Genomic DNA, 17,194 nt, shown 5'->3' with positions numbered 1-17,194 from the left:
GTTTTTCTGTCTTTCCCTTGCATTTTCAGCTCTTTGCTTTGCCCTTTGGCCTCGCTGCTGCCCTGATCTAGATGATCTGTTTATTAAAGCTTCTTCCCCGAACACTCTGTTGCAGGATCTTATGTTCACTACTTCCCTATTACAGAGTCTGGGGTTCACTATCAACTTCCAGAAATCAGTTCTGACTCTTCTTAGGATTATATTTCCTTGGCTGCAGGCTTCAGGCAGTTCCCATGCTGGCATCAGTGCTTGCCCCAAGGCTTTGTCTATAATTGCCTTTTTTCAATCCATTCTTCCTCTGGCATCTTTCTCAGCTAAATAGTTTCTCAGAGTTCTCAGTTTCATGGCTTCCACTATTACCATGCTGCCTCTTGCCAGACTCCATATGAGAAAGCGTAAGTTGTACCTCAACTCAGTGTGCTCTAACATTACCATCCCCTTGGACTTTCTGGTACATTTCTTTCCCTGTCTCAAGCTCAAGCTTCAGTGGTGGATTCATCAACTTTCCCTCAACTCAGGGCTTCCTTTTCTGTGCCCCTCTTAAGGTTCAGGGTCTCTGGTTCCTCATCAGAGGTCAGACCACATCAGTATAAAGGAGATGAGGGCTCTGCTTCTTGCTGTTCAGGCTTTTCATTCCCTCTTTCATCCTGGCCCCTCAAAGTTTTCACAGACAATAACACAGTGATGTGATATGTCAACAAATAAGGGGGAACATGGTTCTATCTTCTTTGTAGACTAGCTCATCATGTCTAGGATCTAGCTATCCAGTATTCATTGACTCTTCAGGCAGTTTACATTCCCTTGGAGCACAGCGTAGTGGTAGACTGCTTGAGCAGGTTCAGCACACAAGCTCACAAATGGATGCTTCACGGAGGTGTGTTCCTGGATATTGTCCATTGGTGGAGTATTCCTCAAGTAGATCTTTTTGCCTCCACTCTGAACAGCCAGCTTCCTCTAGTCTGTTCTAGAGTCCCAAATCCTCTGTCTTGGAAAGCGAGTGCCCTGTCGTTCCTTGGAAAAGGATGTTTCTATATGCCTTCCCTCCCTTTACCAAGAGTCTTGCATAAGATCATGCAGGATTCTCCCAATATCTTACTGGTGACTCCCTTTTGACCCAGACAACATTAGTCCCCCCCCTTCTTTCTCACCTGCTCAGAGGCAATCACCACAAGTTACCTCACCGGGTGGGACTTCTCTCACAAGACAAGTGATCTCTTAGACATCCTCACTTGTCTACTCTTTAACTAATGTTGTGGGTGATAGGGTTTTGATGCCTTTCAGGAACCTTTTTTTCCCTGAGGATGTGCTTTAGGTTCTCCAGAAGGCTTGGAAACCCACTGCCAGGAAATCATATATGTCCAAATGGAAGCTGGAGGTAGTGGGGACTGTATATTGAAAGGCATAATAATGTGCCAAGACTGCTGAATTAGGGATTTTGCAAACATTATAATATTGAAGTAGCTGAAAAACACTGGAAACATGACCCAGATAGCATTATAGAAAATGAAGTTTATATCACATGGGATCATCCATTACCAACAGTTTAAAAAATAGATGCAAGAAAAACAGATATAGTAGTTCATGAAAAGAAGGTAAAAGTAACATTGATTACTAAAATTGGTACTCCCAGTGACTACAGTGTCTTATGTACAGAGGGACACAAAGTCATAAGATACCAGGATTTGTAGGCAGAAATGAGGACAATGTGGAAGCAAGATACTCGGACATTTCCAATAGTAGTAGGAGCAATGGGTCTTATAAAGAAGAATTTACAGTCATACTTAGATATGTTACCAATACATGCAACTCCATACGAGATGCAGAAGGAGTCATTACTGGGCACATTGCGGGTGCTGCAAAGAGCAATTCTGGCTAACATCAAAGATTGAAATAATACTAATTTCATGAACTTTAATCATACTTTGACATAGGAATGGGGTCCATTTCTGTCATGGTATTAGAAACCTCAAAAACCTGGAGAAATTAAAAAAAATGAAGGTTCCTCTGGTTCTCTTTTATTAGTGTGATCTGCTCCATTATGGGTTGGCATATTCTTCAGGTAAACCTCACCTGTCATCAGTTTCTGCTTGTCTGCTCTTGACTCCTCCTCTAGCCTCTAGATTTGAGGTCAGGTAATTTCGTAAATGTGTCCTTCATATTAGGCCTCTCAGGAAGCCTATTCCACCTTCATAGGACCTTAGTTTTGTACTTTCAAAATTTACTTAGTCTCCATTTGAGCCTGCATTCCAAAGCACTGAGTTCATACTTCTTGTACACAGAAGTGGTACATGCAGTGCTAGGAAGCAGGCAAAAAAGGTCTGGTATCGCTGTGTTTTAAATTGTTTGAAAATAATGCACTGGATGATGCTCAAGTAGTTTTCATTTGTGAAAATGGGATATTCCTGGCTGAAGATCTGATGGTCAATCACCCTTCTGCAGTTAAAGTCTCTGGGCAAGCATGCTATATAGCTCAGGACGTTGTTACTCCCATAGAGAATCACTGAATGTTCCTCACTGGCTTCAGATACGAACATGCGATAGCTGTTACAAAAAGTAGAAATAAGCAAAGAAGAATAGGGAAATGCAGCTGGCAAATTTTGTATAAGCAGAATTTTGTGGGTTTTTTTCACACTTTTTTGTGTCTTCTACATTCTATTTAAAAATTCTGTGCTGGTTTGAATGATAAAATTGTGTAGTTTTCAATTCATTGGCATTGTTTATTCATACATATGTGCTGTCAGTTTTTTTTCTGCAGTAAAGTTAACCCTGCTTGCGTGAACAATCCTGCTTTAAATATTTTATTGTGTGGCTGTAAAAAGCCATCTGTGCAGTACCCACATAGTGAGTTACTCTGCCAAAAATTGATATACAGAGTAGATACCTGTTCTTTAATGATTAAGTAATGCCATCATGCTTGCTGTTGTTAGCACATGAGAAAGACATTGCCTAGCTTTTAGTAAGTTGTAGCAAACCTCCAAAATCCTAGAGCACTCCTTTACAGTACAAAGCAGTCAGTCTTTACCTTTTATTGTATTTCCTAATTGAATTTAACCATTCAGAGCTATGTAAAAGAAAACATTAAAACATACTTAATGCAACAATAGCAGTAACTGAATTTTGATTGGAGAATTATATGCATGCATTTAACCAGCTGTAGTTTCTGAGCACATCATGAACAAAGAATTCACAAACCAGAATGCAGAATATGCTATTATATTAATTGCATATTCAGTGCAAATAAATTAAAATGTTATGCGACAGTTAAAAATCTATGTACAGCATTATAATTTGGAGTCTGCCAACCATTATAAGGTATTACATATTGCTTTTGAACTGTCTTTTATGAGATTTGTAGCCTAACTTTCATTCTCAACAGTAAATCCAGTTGAAATCCTGGTCTGAACAATGTATTCTTATGACAAGTATCCTGTTTATAATGTTCTGTACATCTGAGACATTACACATTAGGTATCATACCTTGCAGCTGCAGAATTTTCACCAAATATGATGTTTGTTTTGTTAATGCAGTACAATACTCATTTTATAAACCATATGTGGCTTGCCTTTAACCACTCCCGACACACACACACATTTTTACACCTCACTCTTGTACTTTTTCTACATTTATCAGTCACATTTTATGAATGACTCTTACTAAAAATGTAGTTACGTAATTCTACTTCTGCCAAGTCTTAATGGGTGAAAAATGTAAAGGGAGAAGAAGCTTAAGGAGACTGCCACCTTCGTACAGAATAAAGGTAATTGGAGGGTGAAGTGCCCAAAAGTGGGAATGAAACATGGAATGATGTAAAAAATACCCGTCTGGTTGTATACATTTCTGGATTAAAGCTACAGAAGGGAAATGCTGACACTTTGTAACATGAGGATGTTTTGCTTGATTTCTTTTGTCTGAAGATGTAAATTACGTCAGAGAGAATAGTTTTATTTCTCTTCTACTGGCAGTCTAATGTAGTAGCTTAGCAAAAGTACAGTCTGAAAAAAGAAGTTGACCACCCATTCAAAGTTGTGGAAAAGCTACAACTTAAAGATAATTCAGGTGTTGTTTCTAATGTTAAATTATGGTAAATTTTATCTTTCCCTTTCTCTTGTAGTAGTTTTCTGAAGTCAGACATTCCACCTCTTTGTAAAGTTGATATTTTTATGCTTGACATACTACTTTGAAGCTGATGTGAGGAGCCTGTGGCAAAAGAAAACTGTGTAGTGCACACTGAGTTGTTTGTTTTTAGGTTACACATGAGAACTGATGTGCATGTTGTGGCTGTTTGTTAGAATACACCACTTATGATAAAACAATGTACGTGTGGGAACATATAGCATTATATGAAATCCAGTGCAACACCTTTTAATAAGAGATCAGTTTCTTGAACAGAACATTTTTAATTTGTGGCTGTTATCTTTAATCTTTGTCTAGAACATACCAACACTTGGAACAGTAGCAATAACAATGGCACTACATAACTGTGATGAAGTTGGAGTGGCTGGATTTGGCTATGACATGACTAATCCAAGTGCCCCACTACATTATTATGAGAACATCAAGATGTCTGCCATTAAAGAGGTAAGGATTGCAACTTGAATGGAATTTATGATGAATGCCAGTCATCCGCTACAGGTTCACTGACAATGACCTGATAGTAGTGTTGGTTTTGGGAAGATGAATGACTGGATAGATGCATGGATGGATGGACAGAGTAATGGCCGCAGTCTTGCTTGCTGGAAGTACATAAGCATGGAGTTACTTTGAAGGCCTACTTGACAGATAGGATTAATGATATTAAAATAACATTAAACTGAGAGTCCTTATCATTGAACTACTGGCATTCCCATGGAATAAAAATGAATTGTGTTATGGAATTAGATACTTCCTCACAGTTGTGAATCCATGGAGTTAATATATATTTTACTAAGGGGTGGAAGTGCAAGGGGCATAGCCTCCCAGCAGAAACACATTATATACGTTTTCATAGTTTAAGTGTTTGTCATGTGGCAGTACTTCCTTAGATGTCTGTGTTATTTAATTTGTTTTGTTTCTTCATGGAAGCAGATTTTTGTCTTAAAAGGATTTTGCTGGTTTGATTACAGTGCCTTAGCTTTCATTAGTGTAGTCTGTGATGTGGCAACATGAGTCTAAAGGTATTGTGATAACTAGCCATTATAGATTTTTGAATGTTAAGAAAAACTGGACTATGGAATGAAATTAATTGTTCTGGCCAAAACAGAGGTTTTGAAAGCTGGAGTAGAGATCATAAGTATCTGAAGGAGAAGATTTTTAACTTTGCTTCTGACTGATACTTATCAGGGAAAATTACACTTCAAGGCTGCTAAGAATTTGAAAGAATGACCTATTGGTAAATAACAGGAAAAAAGTGAGCAATGGATGATTAAGGAGCTAAACATAAGACTGATTTTGTAATGGATGTATAGAGGAGCTGGGATGGTGCTATAAGGTTCATAGGTTAGTACTAAGCTAACTGCCCTTGCGAGCCATTTTAAGCCTAGCCAATTACCCCTTGTGAGGCTCAAACGCTGCACCTTGTGTTTGTAAGGCAAACACCTTAACCATTAGGCCACCCTCCCACTAGACATCTATAAGACAGAAATGTAAGGAAAAGCTTTATGGGTTAATTAAGAATAAATCTATACTTTTGCCGATTGGAAGACACTAATGAATTGCTCCCTGTTGTTACAAAATATGTAGTTTGGGTGTTATTCAAACTGTGCATGGTATATAAACTGCATGTATTCAAACTGTGCATGGTATATAAAATGCATGTATTAGTCACAGCTGCTATGTGGCAGAGGCATTTTCTTGTTTTTATTTAACTTTACTAAGTATTCCTTTAACATTATTGTGATAATCTGTAGTGTTTTAAGTGGCAGTCTCTCTCACTAACCAGTATATTGCAATACTTGTTACCACATGTTTGGTGTCAATCAGTTACAGTCACTGTCATTCATCTGACTGTGTGACATGGCACTTTTTATAGTTCAAAGGACTTTACTACTGGAATGTAGCAGCAGGAGTCCCTTTGATCTTTGATGTCCATGCCACACACAGAGCGAGCCACAGATACATGTTTGCAGTTATGATCCTCTTTTGTATAGTATCCCACCTGTCTCACCCAGCCCAGAACAATGTACACTTACATGGACACATGTATTGATCATCAATATTTACTTTTGCAGTTCATGATATTAGCAGGAGTCATTGCCTGTTATTGAAATAGACACACCACATGCTTGCTTTATTTTGTACTGCTGTATGGTTTACCTTCTTTGTTTCCCTCTATGACAGCCAGCCCATTACCCGGTTGTACACAGAGTATCTGCGTTATCTAAAGATGCTGGAGCTGCTGAGTTCTTCAGTGCTATGATTATTTCATTAGTTCTGGATAGTGACTGGTGACTAAACTATTTGCATCATGCTCCTAAAATGCAGGCAGCTGTCCTTATTCTTTTATCTGAACAGAAAATAAAATCACTTTTGTTCAGTGAAATACCATTGTATCACTATAATACCATTAAAAAATGCAAATCTATAAGCCAGCTTTTACTGTAGTGCTAAGTGACAAATATCAGAAACTTCGTTCTAGAATCAAAGTATTAGCAATTTTCTTCAAATAATTACTTATACACCTTTGTTTTTTCTCTGTAAAGATGATATCATATTTATGGTGCAGAACTATCTTCCACGGAATTGTTAAAAATTTCCATGCTTTTTCAAAGAAGTAGGATTGTAAACAACTGCTTTGTGGTTCTGAGTGTAGAATGATGAAATTAGCATAAACTATGGGGTATAAATTAATGTTCCTGTCATCAATTTACAAATGTATCAGTTTGAGCATGTTAATGCTAAACATTTGGTAGAACCATTTTTCAAATCTCCCTCTGAATTGATGACTATCTAATCCCATTTTTCTATATAAAAATATATTTTGCATTTGCTGTATAAAATCACTTTCTAGTCAAACATGCATACATTTTACTTAATATGCAAAATAAAGGTTTTTATGCCACAGGTAAAGCAATATACAGGTACCTGTCATGTGAAACATTTTTATAAATTCCATAGGCTTTAATTCTAGATTTGTACAGCATCTGCTTTACTTATTTGATATACTTAGCAACTATTTGCCTCATACAATGAAACGGTAATGAAGCTTTGAGTCAGAAGACTGTAGTATGAAGTTGAGTTGTTCAGCTGTACAAAACATCAGACTACATTGTTTCTAGCTCATAAGAAGCACGTATAATCAGACCTCTCAACAAGTACCTGTTTTGGAGGTGTTGTACCTGTTTCCAGACTTGATTTACCCCTTAACATGATGTACCTAGTTTTGTAAGTATGCCCTTATGTTCATGCTTGATTTTCCCCCTTCATGTGATTTTTTTAGATACTCTTTGATGCTCTTCTTTCATTTTTGCATATTTTATTTCACTCTGATCTTTTTAAATGTGTGATCCAGTGTTACCGATTTTCATCTGATTCCACCTATGGGAGTGGGATCCAACTTGGATCCAGCCTCGGCAAATCCAAATCTTCGAATCCAGGACTGTGACTCCAATCCTACCTCTAATTGCTTTCACAATCCTTGAATTATTTCAAATTTTGTTTGCTGAGTCAACCAGATATAGTGCTTCTTGTAGGTCTTGTTAGATTTATTAGACTGGGTTTTTGAACTGTAGGTTTGTGTACTGTTGTTTACTGTACTTTTGCAGTATTTTACAATATACTAATCGCTGACAAAAGTTCTAAAAAGTGCACTAAATGTAACCATAAATGTCCTCCTCGGGACCCCCACTCCCTTTGTGTGTACTGTTTGGGAGTGGCACACTTCAAAACCAAATGTGAAACCTATGCTTTGTTTGGCCACAAAGGTTTGCAGAGAAGGGGAGATAAATCAGTATTAAAGGGTCTCCTTCATACTTCAGTTGCTTCTCTTTCATCTTCAATTCCAAGGGAGAAAGAAAAACACAAAGAAGCTTCAAAGCCAAAGGATCCTGTTCATGGCAGTAAGACTCCTGAAAAGAGAATTGAGATTCCCAAGAAATAGTCCCTGGACTCCTCAGCCTCTGCAGGTCCAGTGCCAAAATTTGCAAAGTCCTGGGATATGAAGCCCTGGATCTGTTCTTTGTCTCCACCCCAGCTCTTTTTATGGATCCAGTTAGTCCTCAACTTCATTCCCCCATTTTACAACAGTGATCCAGGTCCTCTTCAGTTACTTCATCCACGTTTGCCCAATCTACTAGCAGTCTCACCAAAACTGACATTGACAGAATGATGTGGAGGTTCCCTCAGAAGCAAATACAGTTAGAGTTCCTCCAGGCTCTGACCCTTCTGGTAGAGCTGGGAACATTAGCATTGACCACCCCTGTTTTGACTCTGTTACAGGTCTGATCCTTGGAACCAAAGCCCTTGGATCTGAATATTTCTGGAGCTCCTACCATGACGCTGATAGTGCCTTCTACTTTGGCTCCACCTATGATGCAGGCTCTCTCAACTGTGACCTTGTCAGATCAAGAAGAAAGTCAGAACTGAAGCTTCAGAGCCAGCGTTTGGGGAGAGGGGTCAACTGCACCACTGTTTTTAGCTTTCCCTTCCTCTTGAGGCTTTGGCTGTCGGTAGCTCAGCAACAATTTCTGCCTCATTGCTGGGAAGAGTTGGATCTTCAGGGTCTCTCTCTGGTCCACAAATTACAGAATCTTTCTTGGCTGTAATCTCCTCCACAGCTTTCAAGGCTTTTTATGGGGTCCTCATAAGGTGGAGAGAAGAGGTTCTGCTGTCTTATTTGGATCCAAACCAACCTCAAGCGAATTCTGCTCTGGAATCCATTCTTCTCATTGACAGTGACAGCCAGCTTTCAAAAGTCATGGGGAACTTATATCTTCAAGCTCCCATTCTACTTCAGACCTGGCACCAGATATTCTCCAATCACAGGTACACAGCAAGAAGACTTTCAAATGGAAGCATTTGGATTCATCCACAGAATCCTTCACAGAAGACATGGACTTGGAGGAAAGGGAGGTTTCCCCTAGATCCCCCTTTAGAGACATCTCCTTTGGAGAAATCCTAGAATTGGTAAAACAAAAGGGGAAATGATCCACAGATGCAACCTTCCTGGAAGAATCCATGTTCCTGGAGGCTTTTGGAGCTGACTCTTCTATTACCTGGGTGGTTCCTCCCCCGATGCTCTCATTGACCTGGTGGCACAGCTGGTTTGGAAGGAGCCTGATACAGCAGAACCAATACCTAGGAAGTCAGATAAAATTCTAGCTGCACCAAAAGATGGAGCTCATTCGAGTAAGGGTCCCCCTACAGATGCCGTGCTTGTAGCAGCAGCTATGAAAAGGAATTCTCTGAAAAGAGGTCATCTGTCCATACTTCTAACAGGGAATCAAGGGCTTTAGACAGATTCAAATAATGGATATATGCGTCAGCGACTTTTCCTTGAGAGTACTGAACTACCTTGCACATATCATTCAATTCCAAAGAGAACTGGCCAAAAAGATTACCAATTCTCTTTCAGGTTTCTTCCTAACATATATATATATAAAAGACTGTGGAATCCCAGCTATCTACCTTATCTTCTATTTCTAATGCTTCTATGCACCCATTTTCAAATGCAGCCAGTGGGACAGCCAGAGCAGCAGGTACTGGCATAGTGATAGATTCATAGACCATTACTAGGCTAACAACCTGGGGAAGGGGGGGGGGCTTTTCTAAGCCTAGCCAAGTCTTCCTGATAGAATAATGATATCCTGTATTCAAATAGGATATTGCAGGCCAGGCATTTATAAGCTACCTCTGTCCATAAGAGACATGGGTGCCAGACCTGCTGTAATTTTCCTATTCTTCATCCAGTGGTCTAGGTTGCACTTAAACTGGGTAATAGACAAACTCAACTTCACATGGATGGGAAGCCTGTTCCATAGGAGAGAAATCTCTGTGGCACACATCTGTGTCTCCAGCATGTTATGTTTAAGTCACAGACAAAATTCAGGTCCCTAGACCTTGTATTTCTGGTACTCCGACTTATGAATATGTAGGAGATTGATACGTGTGGGATTTGGGGATACCTTGTAAGCCAGGCATAAATCATCCCTCAGCAATTTATAGGAGACTGAATAGAGGGAAAGGGATTTAAGATACTTTGCATAAAGCAGGTTTGTTATGCCTTGTATTCTTTTTGTAAGGAACCCCTGAGGTTGCTGTAGTCACTGCATATGCTTGGTCAGGTACAAAGGGAGCATTATAGTCTATGATTGGTCTGATAAGGGTGGAGTGCAAGTGGGATAATGACCTCTTTGGACCTAGATGCCATGCCCTTACTTGTACGTTGTGCAACATTAAAGGACTTCCTCTCCACTGTGGCCCCATGGTTGTCGACGGTAAGGCTACTGCCTACATACGCACCCAGATCTCTGACCACTGGTTCGAATCTTAGAGGTGTATTATCAACATGGTAATTAACGGGGACAATTGACTTCCCAAAGGGTACAGTTATGCATTTCTTAGCATTGAGTTTAAGACCATGGCTTTGGCACCATTTGTTAGTCAGAGATAGATTTTCTTGAAGAATGCTAGTGTCTGCAGGGGAGTCAATGATAACCCCCAACTTGCAATCATCTGCAGACTTAGTCAGCCATAAACCTTCAGCATTTGCTTCCATTTCAGAGAAATAGATGCCAAAAAGGAACAGGCTCAGTATGGAGTCCTGGTGGACACCACTATATTGGTGGAGATGGCCTCATCTATTTTGACTTTGTGGGTCCTATCAGTGAGCTGGCTGGGTGTCCAGTGTGTGATAAAAAGATTTATACCTAAATTAATGAACTTGTCTATAATGCCTGAGTGGGGTATTGTATCAAAAGCCTTGGCTAGGTTGAGGTGAGCAGTGTGCACAATCTTAACCTTTATCCAATGTGTTGGTGACCTCTGAAAAAACATCACCAGATTTATTAGGCATAACTTTCCTTTAACAAAAGCCAAACTGTGATGGGTTCAGCATTTGCAGGTTACTTATGTCCTCATTTATCATGTCCATGATGATTCTTTCCATGGCCTTACATATGAGGCTGGTAAGACTTATAGGCCTGTAGTTACCCAGATCAGTCACTGGACCTCCTTTGTGTAGGGGAGTGAATATAGCCATCTTGAATTCCTTGAGTACAAAACCTGACTGAAGGTTTCAGTTGAAAACTGATTCAAGTGGACCAGAGAGATCATGTTTCATGCTATTTATTAAACATCCTTGGATGTTATTGGAGCCCATCGATGGATTGTTTTTGGCCATCCCTGGATGAGGTTGAGTGATTTTGTGGAGGGCTTTTAGATGCCCTTCATCAATGCCCCCTTTGATGGTACCACCTTGTTTAGTTCAAAGGTTAAATAAATACTTACTTGAAGTGAGCAGGATGGTAAGACCTTTTCTGCTACTGGAATCCATTTCTACTCCTTAGAGAAACTTCTCTAGGAATCAAGGAGGAGGAAAGAAAATGTGGTTTCAGAAATCACAGATTCCTACCCAGGATACTTCTTTGGGTGGACCCCCTCCTTGCAACAGAGAAGGGGTAATTTCAATGGATATCACACTAGGGTAAGAGGTGATACACAAAACCACCTCAGTCTGTCTCCACCCCAGCTCTTTTCTCCTGATCCAGGTAGTCCTTAACCTCATTCCCCCATTTTACAACAGAAATCCAGGGCCTCTGCAGTTGCTTCTTCCAGCTCTGCCTGTTATTCTAGCAGTTTCACCAAAGAAGGTGTCAATGGTTCAGTCCATTCTGCCTCTACTCATAAAGGCCAACTGGATGTGCTTAGTATCTCCAGGATCCCTACTCTCACGTAAAGATACGCAGGCATTCCCAGAGATTTCTCTGTGTCAGGCTGGGAGCCATTTCACTTCCAATTCAGAGATATACCCATTGGACTTACCACAGCCCCATGGGTGTTTACCAAATGCATGGCAGCAGTGACAGCCTACATTAGACTGTAAGGGTTCTGGGTATTCCTATATGTAGACAATTAGCTCCTGACCACTCCGACCATGGATTTGTTAATTCTCCAACAGGACCTCTTACTGCAGTTACTTCACAACTTTGGGATTACAGTGAACCAGCAGAAGAGCAAATTGTTACCAAATCAGACCTTAGAATTGACCGGATGCTACCTGAACACCACAATGCAGGTAGTCACCTTGCCACACAACAGAGTCAATTAGTCAGCATTACAGGTGCTATCCTATCCATTTCCACCTACACAGCTAATTCTGAAATTTCTAGGGCTTATGGCTTCAGCCATCATTTTTGTTCCAATGTCCAGATTTTATATGAGGGTTCTGCAGTGGACTCTATCAGTCCAGTGGTCCCAACTTTATCACCCTCTCAACACTTCAATCAGGATGATGCCAGTGTGCAGAACCCACATCAAATGGTGGATCATTTTCACAGCCTTATTAACAGGTCATCCTTTCTCTCCACTTCCTCCTAAAGCAGTAGTTACCACAGATGCTTCCCTTTTAGGATGAGGGGGCCATTATGAGGGGAAGAGAGTCCAAGGTACCTGGAAACCCTTACAGACCAACTCCACATCAGTGTTCTGGAAATGAGAGCAGTCCTTTTGGTTTTGCTGGCATTTCAAGACTCTTTTCCAGTGGGTGTGATTTCAGTTCAGATGGACAATATGTCAGTTGTCTAGTACATAAACAAACAAGGGAACCAGGTCTTACCCATCATGTTGAGAGGCCATGAGAGTTTGGCAATGGACAATGTCTTCCCTTCACTTTCTGCTAGCAATACATATCCCAGGGACTTTCAGTGTTAAAGCAGACAGATTGAGCAGGTGCAATGTTTTACCACATGATTGTTCCTGAATCCAACAGTGATGAATTAAATCTTCAGTTGCTGGGGCCAACCTTGCTGTGAACTGTTTGCTTCCTACCTGAACAGCAAAGGCAACAGCAATTATTACAGCAGTTATTTTGAATCCGTCCCCAGGGACAGTCCCCGGGAAACATTTTGATTTACAGTTGGTCCCCAGGTCCCCTTTATCCATTCCCTCTAATTATGAAATTCATTCAGAAAGCCAGGAGATTCAAGGCCAAGGTAATCCTCATTGTCCCTTATTGGCCTCTACAGGTTTGGTTTCCATATCTTTGGTCACACCTTCTTAGTCCACCCTGGAAGCTGGCTTACAGGCCAGATCTTATATCCCATCCTTACGGGAATCCTGTCTCACACCCAGAGACCCTAAAACTAACTGCTTAGTTACTCCAATTTTGACACTGGCCAGGGAGGCCAGGTTTTCAGAAAATATCATTCATACCCCCACTGTGTCACAAAAGTCTAGCACCAGAGGGGTGTACTAAAGCAAATGGAAAAGATTTTCTTTGTGTGCTATGGGGAAAGGTTTGAATCCTTTCTCTGTTCACCTTCCCTGTATTTTAGAATTCCTGTCTGAATTATCCCAAAAAAGTTCTAAGTTTCTCAACAGTCAAAGTTAAACTGACAGCCAACAAGACTCCTATAGCTTCTTTAAAAGTATCTAAGATCATTCTTAAGGGAACCTTTCTTCTTCGGCCCCCAGTTTGAGAACCTGTCCCTCCATGTGATGTCACTGTGATGCTCCAAGTTCTCACATGATCCCCCTTTGAACCAACAGCTTTATTGGATCTTAAGTTTTGGACATGGAAATGGTATTTTTAGTGGCAGTCAATTCTGCTAAGAGGATTTCAGAACTACAATCTTAGACATCCTAGAAATATTAAAACAGAGGGATGATTGGAAGCCCTCAAACCCATCGTCTGAGGAATCAGTGTTCTTGCAAGCTTTTTTTGCCCATTCTTCTACTTCTTGTGCGACCCCACCTGCTGACAACCTAGTTAAGTTGATCGTTTAGTGAGCGTGGAAGGCTCCTGACTTCATAGAGCTTATTCCCTGGAGACCAGATAAGATTCTTTCAGCCCCATTGATCTAAGGGTCTAGCAGTGGATGCCATGGTGGTGGCAGTGGCCACCAAAAAGGAATTCACCGAGCAGAGTTCAGCTATCCATCCTCCTAACCGAAAGTCTCAGACGATGGATAGATTTGGGAAGTGGGTCTTTGCTTCAATGACCTTTGCTATTTGGTCCTTGAACTTCTTGGCACACTTTACTACACTCTAAAGGGATCTGATAACTGAGCTTTAAGACACCCTTGCAGGAGCAGTGTCTGATGAGGAGTGAGATAAGGTTGCCCCTCAGCTTGCCACCCTGGAGTCAATCTTAAATTTGTCCAAGCGGCTTATTGCTCATACAGCCGAAGGGATGTCTAGAGCAGCGGGTACAGGCGTTGCTATTAGGCATCATGCTTGTGCGATTTTGCAGAACCCTTTAAGTCTTCCTTTATCAGTGGTCCTTTTGGTAGTACTTCCTTGTTTGGCCCAAAAGTCAGAGACACATTAGCCAGGTGTGAAAAAGATGGAAAGATCCTTTCTGCTGTGGGCATTTGTTTTTCCACTCCACAATGACCTTACTCCAGGAATCAGAGGAGTGGAAAAATGTGGTTCAAGAAGACACAAGGGCCTTTTTGGGACTCACATGGTGAGTATTCCCCCCGGGCAGAGGGGGGGGAACTCTTCTGGAAGATGCCCCCCATGGCAGAAGGGGTCCATGAAACCATGGCTCCAGAGATTCCTTTCCTGGACAACACTATCAGCGCCCCTGAATGGAGGCCTTATTACTTACCTCTGGAGGCAGTTGGAGGAAGATTTTCTCTGCACCATTCAGCCTGGCTTACAATAACCTCGTATATCTGGGTGCAGAAAATCATTAGTTGATAAGGTCCTGGAATATTTAGCTACCTTATTTGAAATGAGGGCCTTTACATCTACAATTAAGGTTCATTTGGCATCTCATCATCTTTACAATTTTTTTCTTAAATGCACTCTGCATTTAAACCTCCCTTTCAAAGACCCTGTAGCACCATGGGATTTGACCTTGGTCTTACAATGTCTAGTTCGACAACCCTTCGAGCCAGCAGTTACTTGTGACCTCACATTTTTATCTTGGAAGACCCTCTTTCTAGTAGCTATCACATCTGCTAGGAGAATTTCAGAGTTACAGGCTTCATGTGTGAACCATCTCTATATCATTTTTCACAAACTAAGAGTATCATTCAGAAGTAATCCGTCATTCCTTCCCAAAGTAGTATCAAAGTCTAATAGCAACCAGTCCATAGACTTACCAGTCTTCTTCCCAAATTTTACAAATAAAAGAGAGTACTGTTTACACTTGTTGGATGTCCACAGACAGTTACATTTTTACTTAGACAATGAAAACTTTTAGAAAATCAGGCCAACTATTTCTATCATTTTCGTGACCCAGATTGGGCAAACCTATATCAAAGGTCACCTTGTCAAATTGGCTAAGAGACTGCATTACCTTTATATACAACCAAAATAAACTCAAGCTGTCAAATACAGTTAGAGCTCATTCTACCAGATCTGTTTCCACTTCAGCAGTCTTCCATTCCAGGGCTTCTATGGAAGACATATGTGCAGCTGCAACTTGGACAACTCCAAATACTTTTATCACTCATTACAAATTAGACATGGTTTCCAGGGGAAGAGCATCCTTTGGCTCTATGGTGCTCAGGAATATCCTTCCTTAGGGCCGCTCAGGATCTAAAGTAGCTGGGGACTCCCATCAGTCATGAATGAATAAAGATTGACAACATCAGATAAAGAAGTTATGTTCTTACCATAACGTTCCATCTGTGTTGTTGATCTTCATTAATTATTGACATCTCACCCTCTTGCCCCCTCCAAAAGACTCCTGGAGGTTCAGACCTAGTCCTGGGATATTATAGGGTTTTACCTTAGACAGGGCTTTTGTATTTTCTTAACTACTTGGCAAACTCGATCTGAGGTAATGGTAAGAGAAGCATTGTGGGTGGAGCCTTAGCTCGAGAGTCTTGGCTGGAACGAACAATGTATAATGGCTGAGTCGGTTCCGAGAGGTCGGAAAAGAACCCATCAGTCAAGAATGAATGAAGATCAACAACACAGATGGAATGTTGTGATAAGAACATGACATATTTTTTGTAATACTGTCAGTTTGGCTAGTGAATGTGAGGTATTGGTCAAGAATTATTCCTCTTTGCACATTATTCCACGTCATACCTGCAGCACCAGCTGCATGATCTCATTCAGTCCTACAGTACTTGAAAGCCAGATCATATGCAACACTATGGTTAGAATGTAGCTTAATCACAGTACTGAATCTGAAGTATTTGGTGCAACAGTTAAGCAGTTAAAATGTGATAAAATTATGTAAATTAAAAAGCAAAATAAATGGCTTTTTTCTTGTTTAATATAAAATATTTTTTCCCAACTACAACTCTGACTCATAGCTCCAAGCAATTGCTGCCCAGCTTGCCAGACTTCAGGAATTAGACACCTCAGTAACTGAGAGCTTGCAGTGTGACTGGATCCATTTTCCTATACTTCTTTTTTCCTGTTTGACTACCTGATCCAGTGGATTCTTATCAGTTTTCTGGAATATGCAATTCTTTAGGAATGACAGTATTAACATTACAGTCATTAATATGTGTGTATATATATATATATATATATATATATATATATATATATATATATATATGTATATATATATATATATATATATAAATAAATAAAGAGGGAGAGATACATACATATACATACACACACACACACACACACACACATATATATAATATATATATATATATATATATACAATTTTAAAAAGTTTCAGTTTATTAGAAAATAAAAAAAAATATTTCACTCATTATATATATTATACTCACACATTATGAATGTTAGTGCTTATTTTATATTGAACTCACACCTGGGAATAAATTTATTATTCTCGTATCTTGACCCACTGGAACTTGGTATAACTACCTTATTGAAAGATACAGCACTAACGACAGACAACACCTTGTGTGGACTAATCATACTTCACTAAAGTCAGTTATAAGTAACAGTTTAATTCAACACTTAGTGAGCAGAACTTATCCATAGTACAACACATGATATATCACCTAAGCTGTCTCCTCTCCTAGTCTCTTCTCCTCTCTCAAGAGCTACTGAAGATTGACCTATTTTAGAAACTAATTATATATTGTACATTGTACTGTGCTTGATTATACA

General features: G+C 40.0%; 1 protein-coding gene across 1 annotated transcript in view; it reads left to right on the top strand.

The window, feature by feature from the left end:
* ST3GAL3 (ST3 beta-galactoside alpha-2,3-sialyltransferase 3) overlaps positions 1-17,194 on the top strand; it is a 3,995,325-nt gene that overhangs the window by 3,546,641 nt on the left and 431,490 nt on the right. Inside the window, exon 11 of the mRNA XM_044085443.1 lies at positions 4,433-4,579. Coding sequence (XP_043941378.1) covers positions 4,433-4,579 — 147 coding nt within the window. The remainder of the gene's footprint in view (positions 1-4,432; positions 4,580-17,194) is intronic.

This window comes from Protopterus annectens, chromosome 10.part0, assembly GCF_019279795.1.
Source record: "Protopterus annectens isolate FY-2018-M chromosome 10.part0, PAN1.0, whole genome shotgun sequence".
NCBI classification, from domain to species: Eukaryota; Metazoa; Chordata; order Ceratodontiformes; family Protopteridae; genus Protopterus; species Protopterus annectens.
Note: the sequence above shows the minus strand (reverse complement) of the source record. Positions and strands in the feature narration are given on the sequence as shown.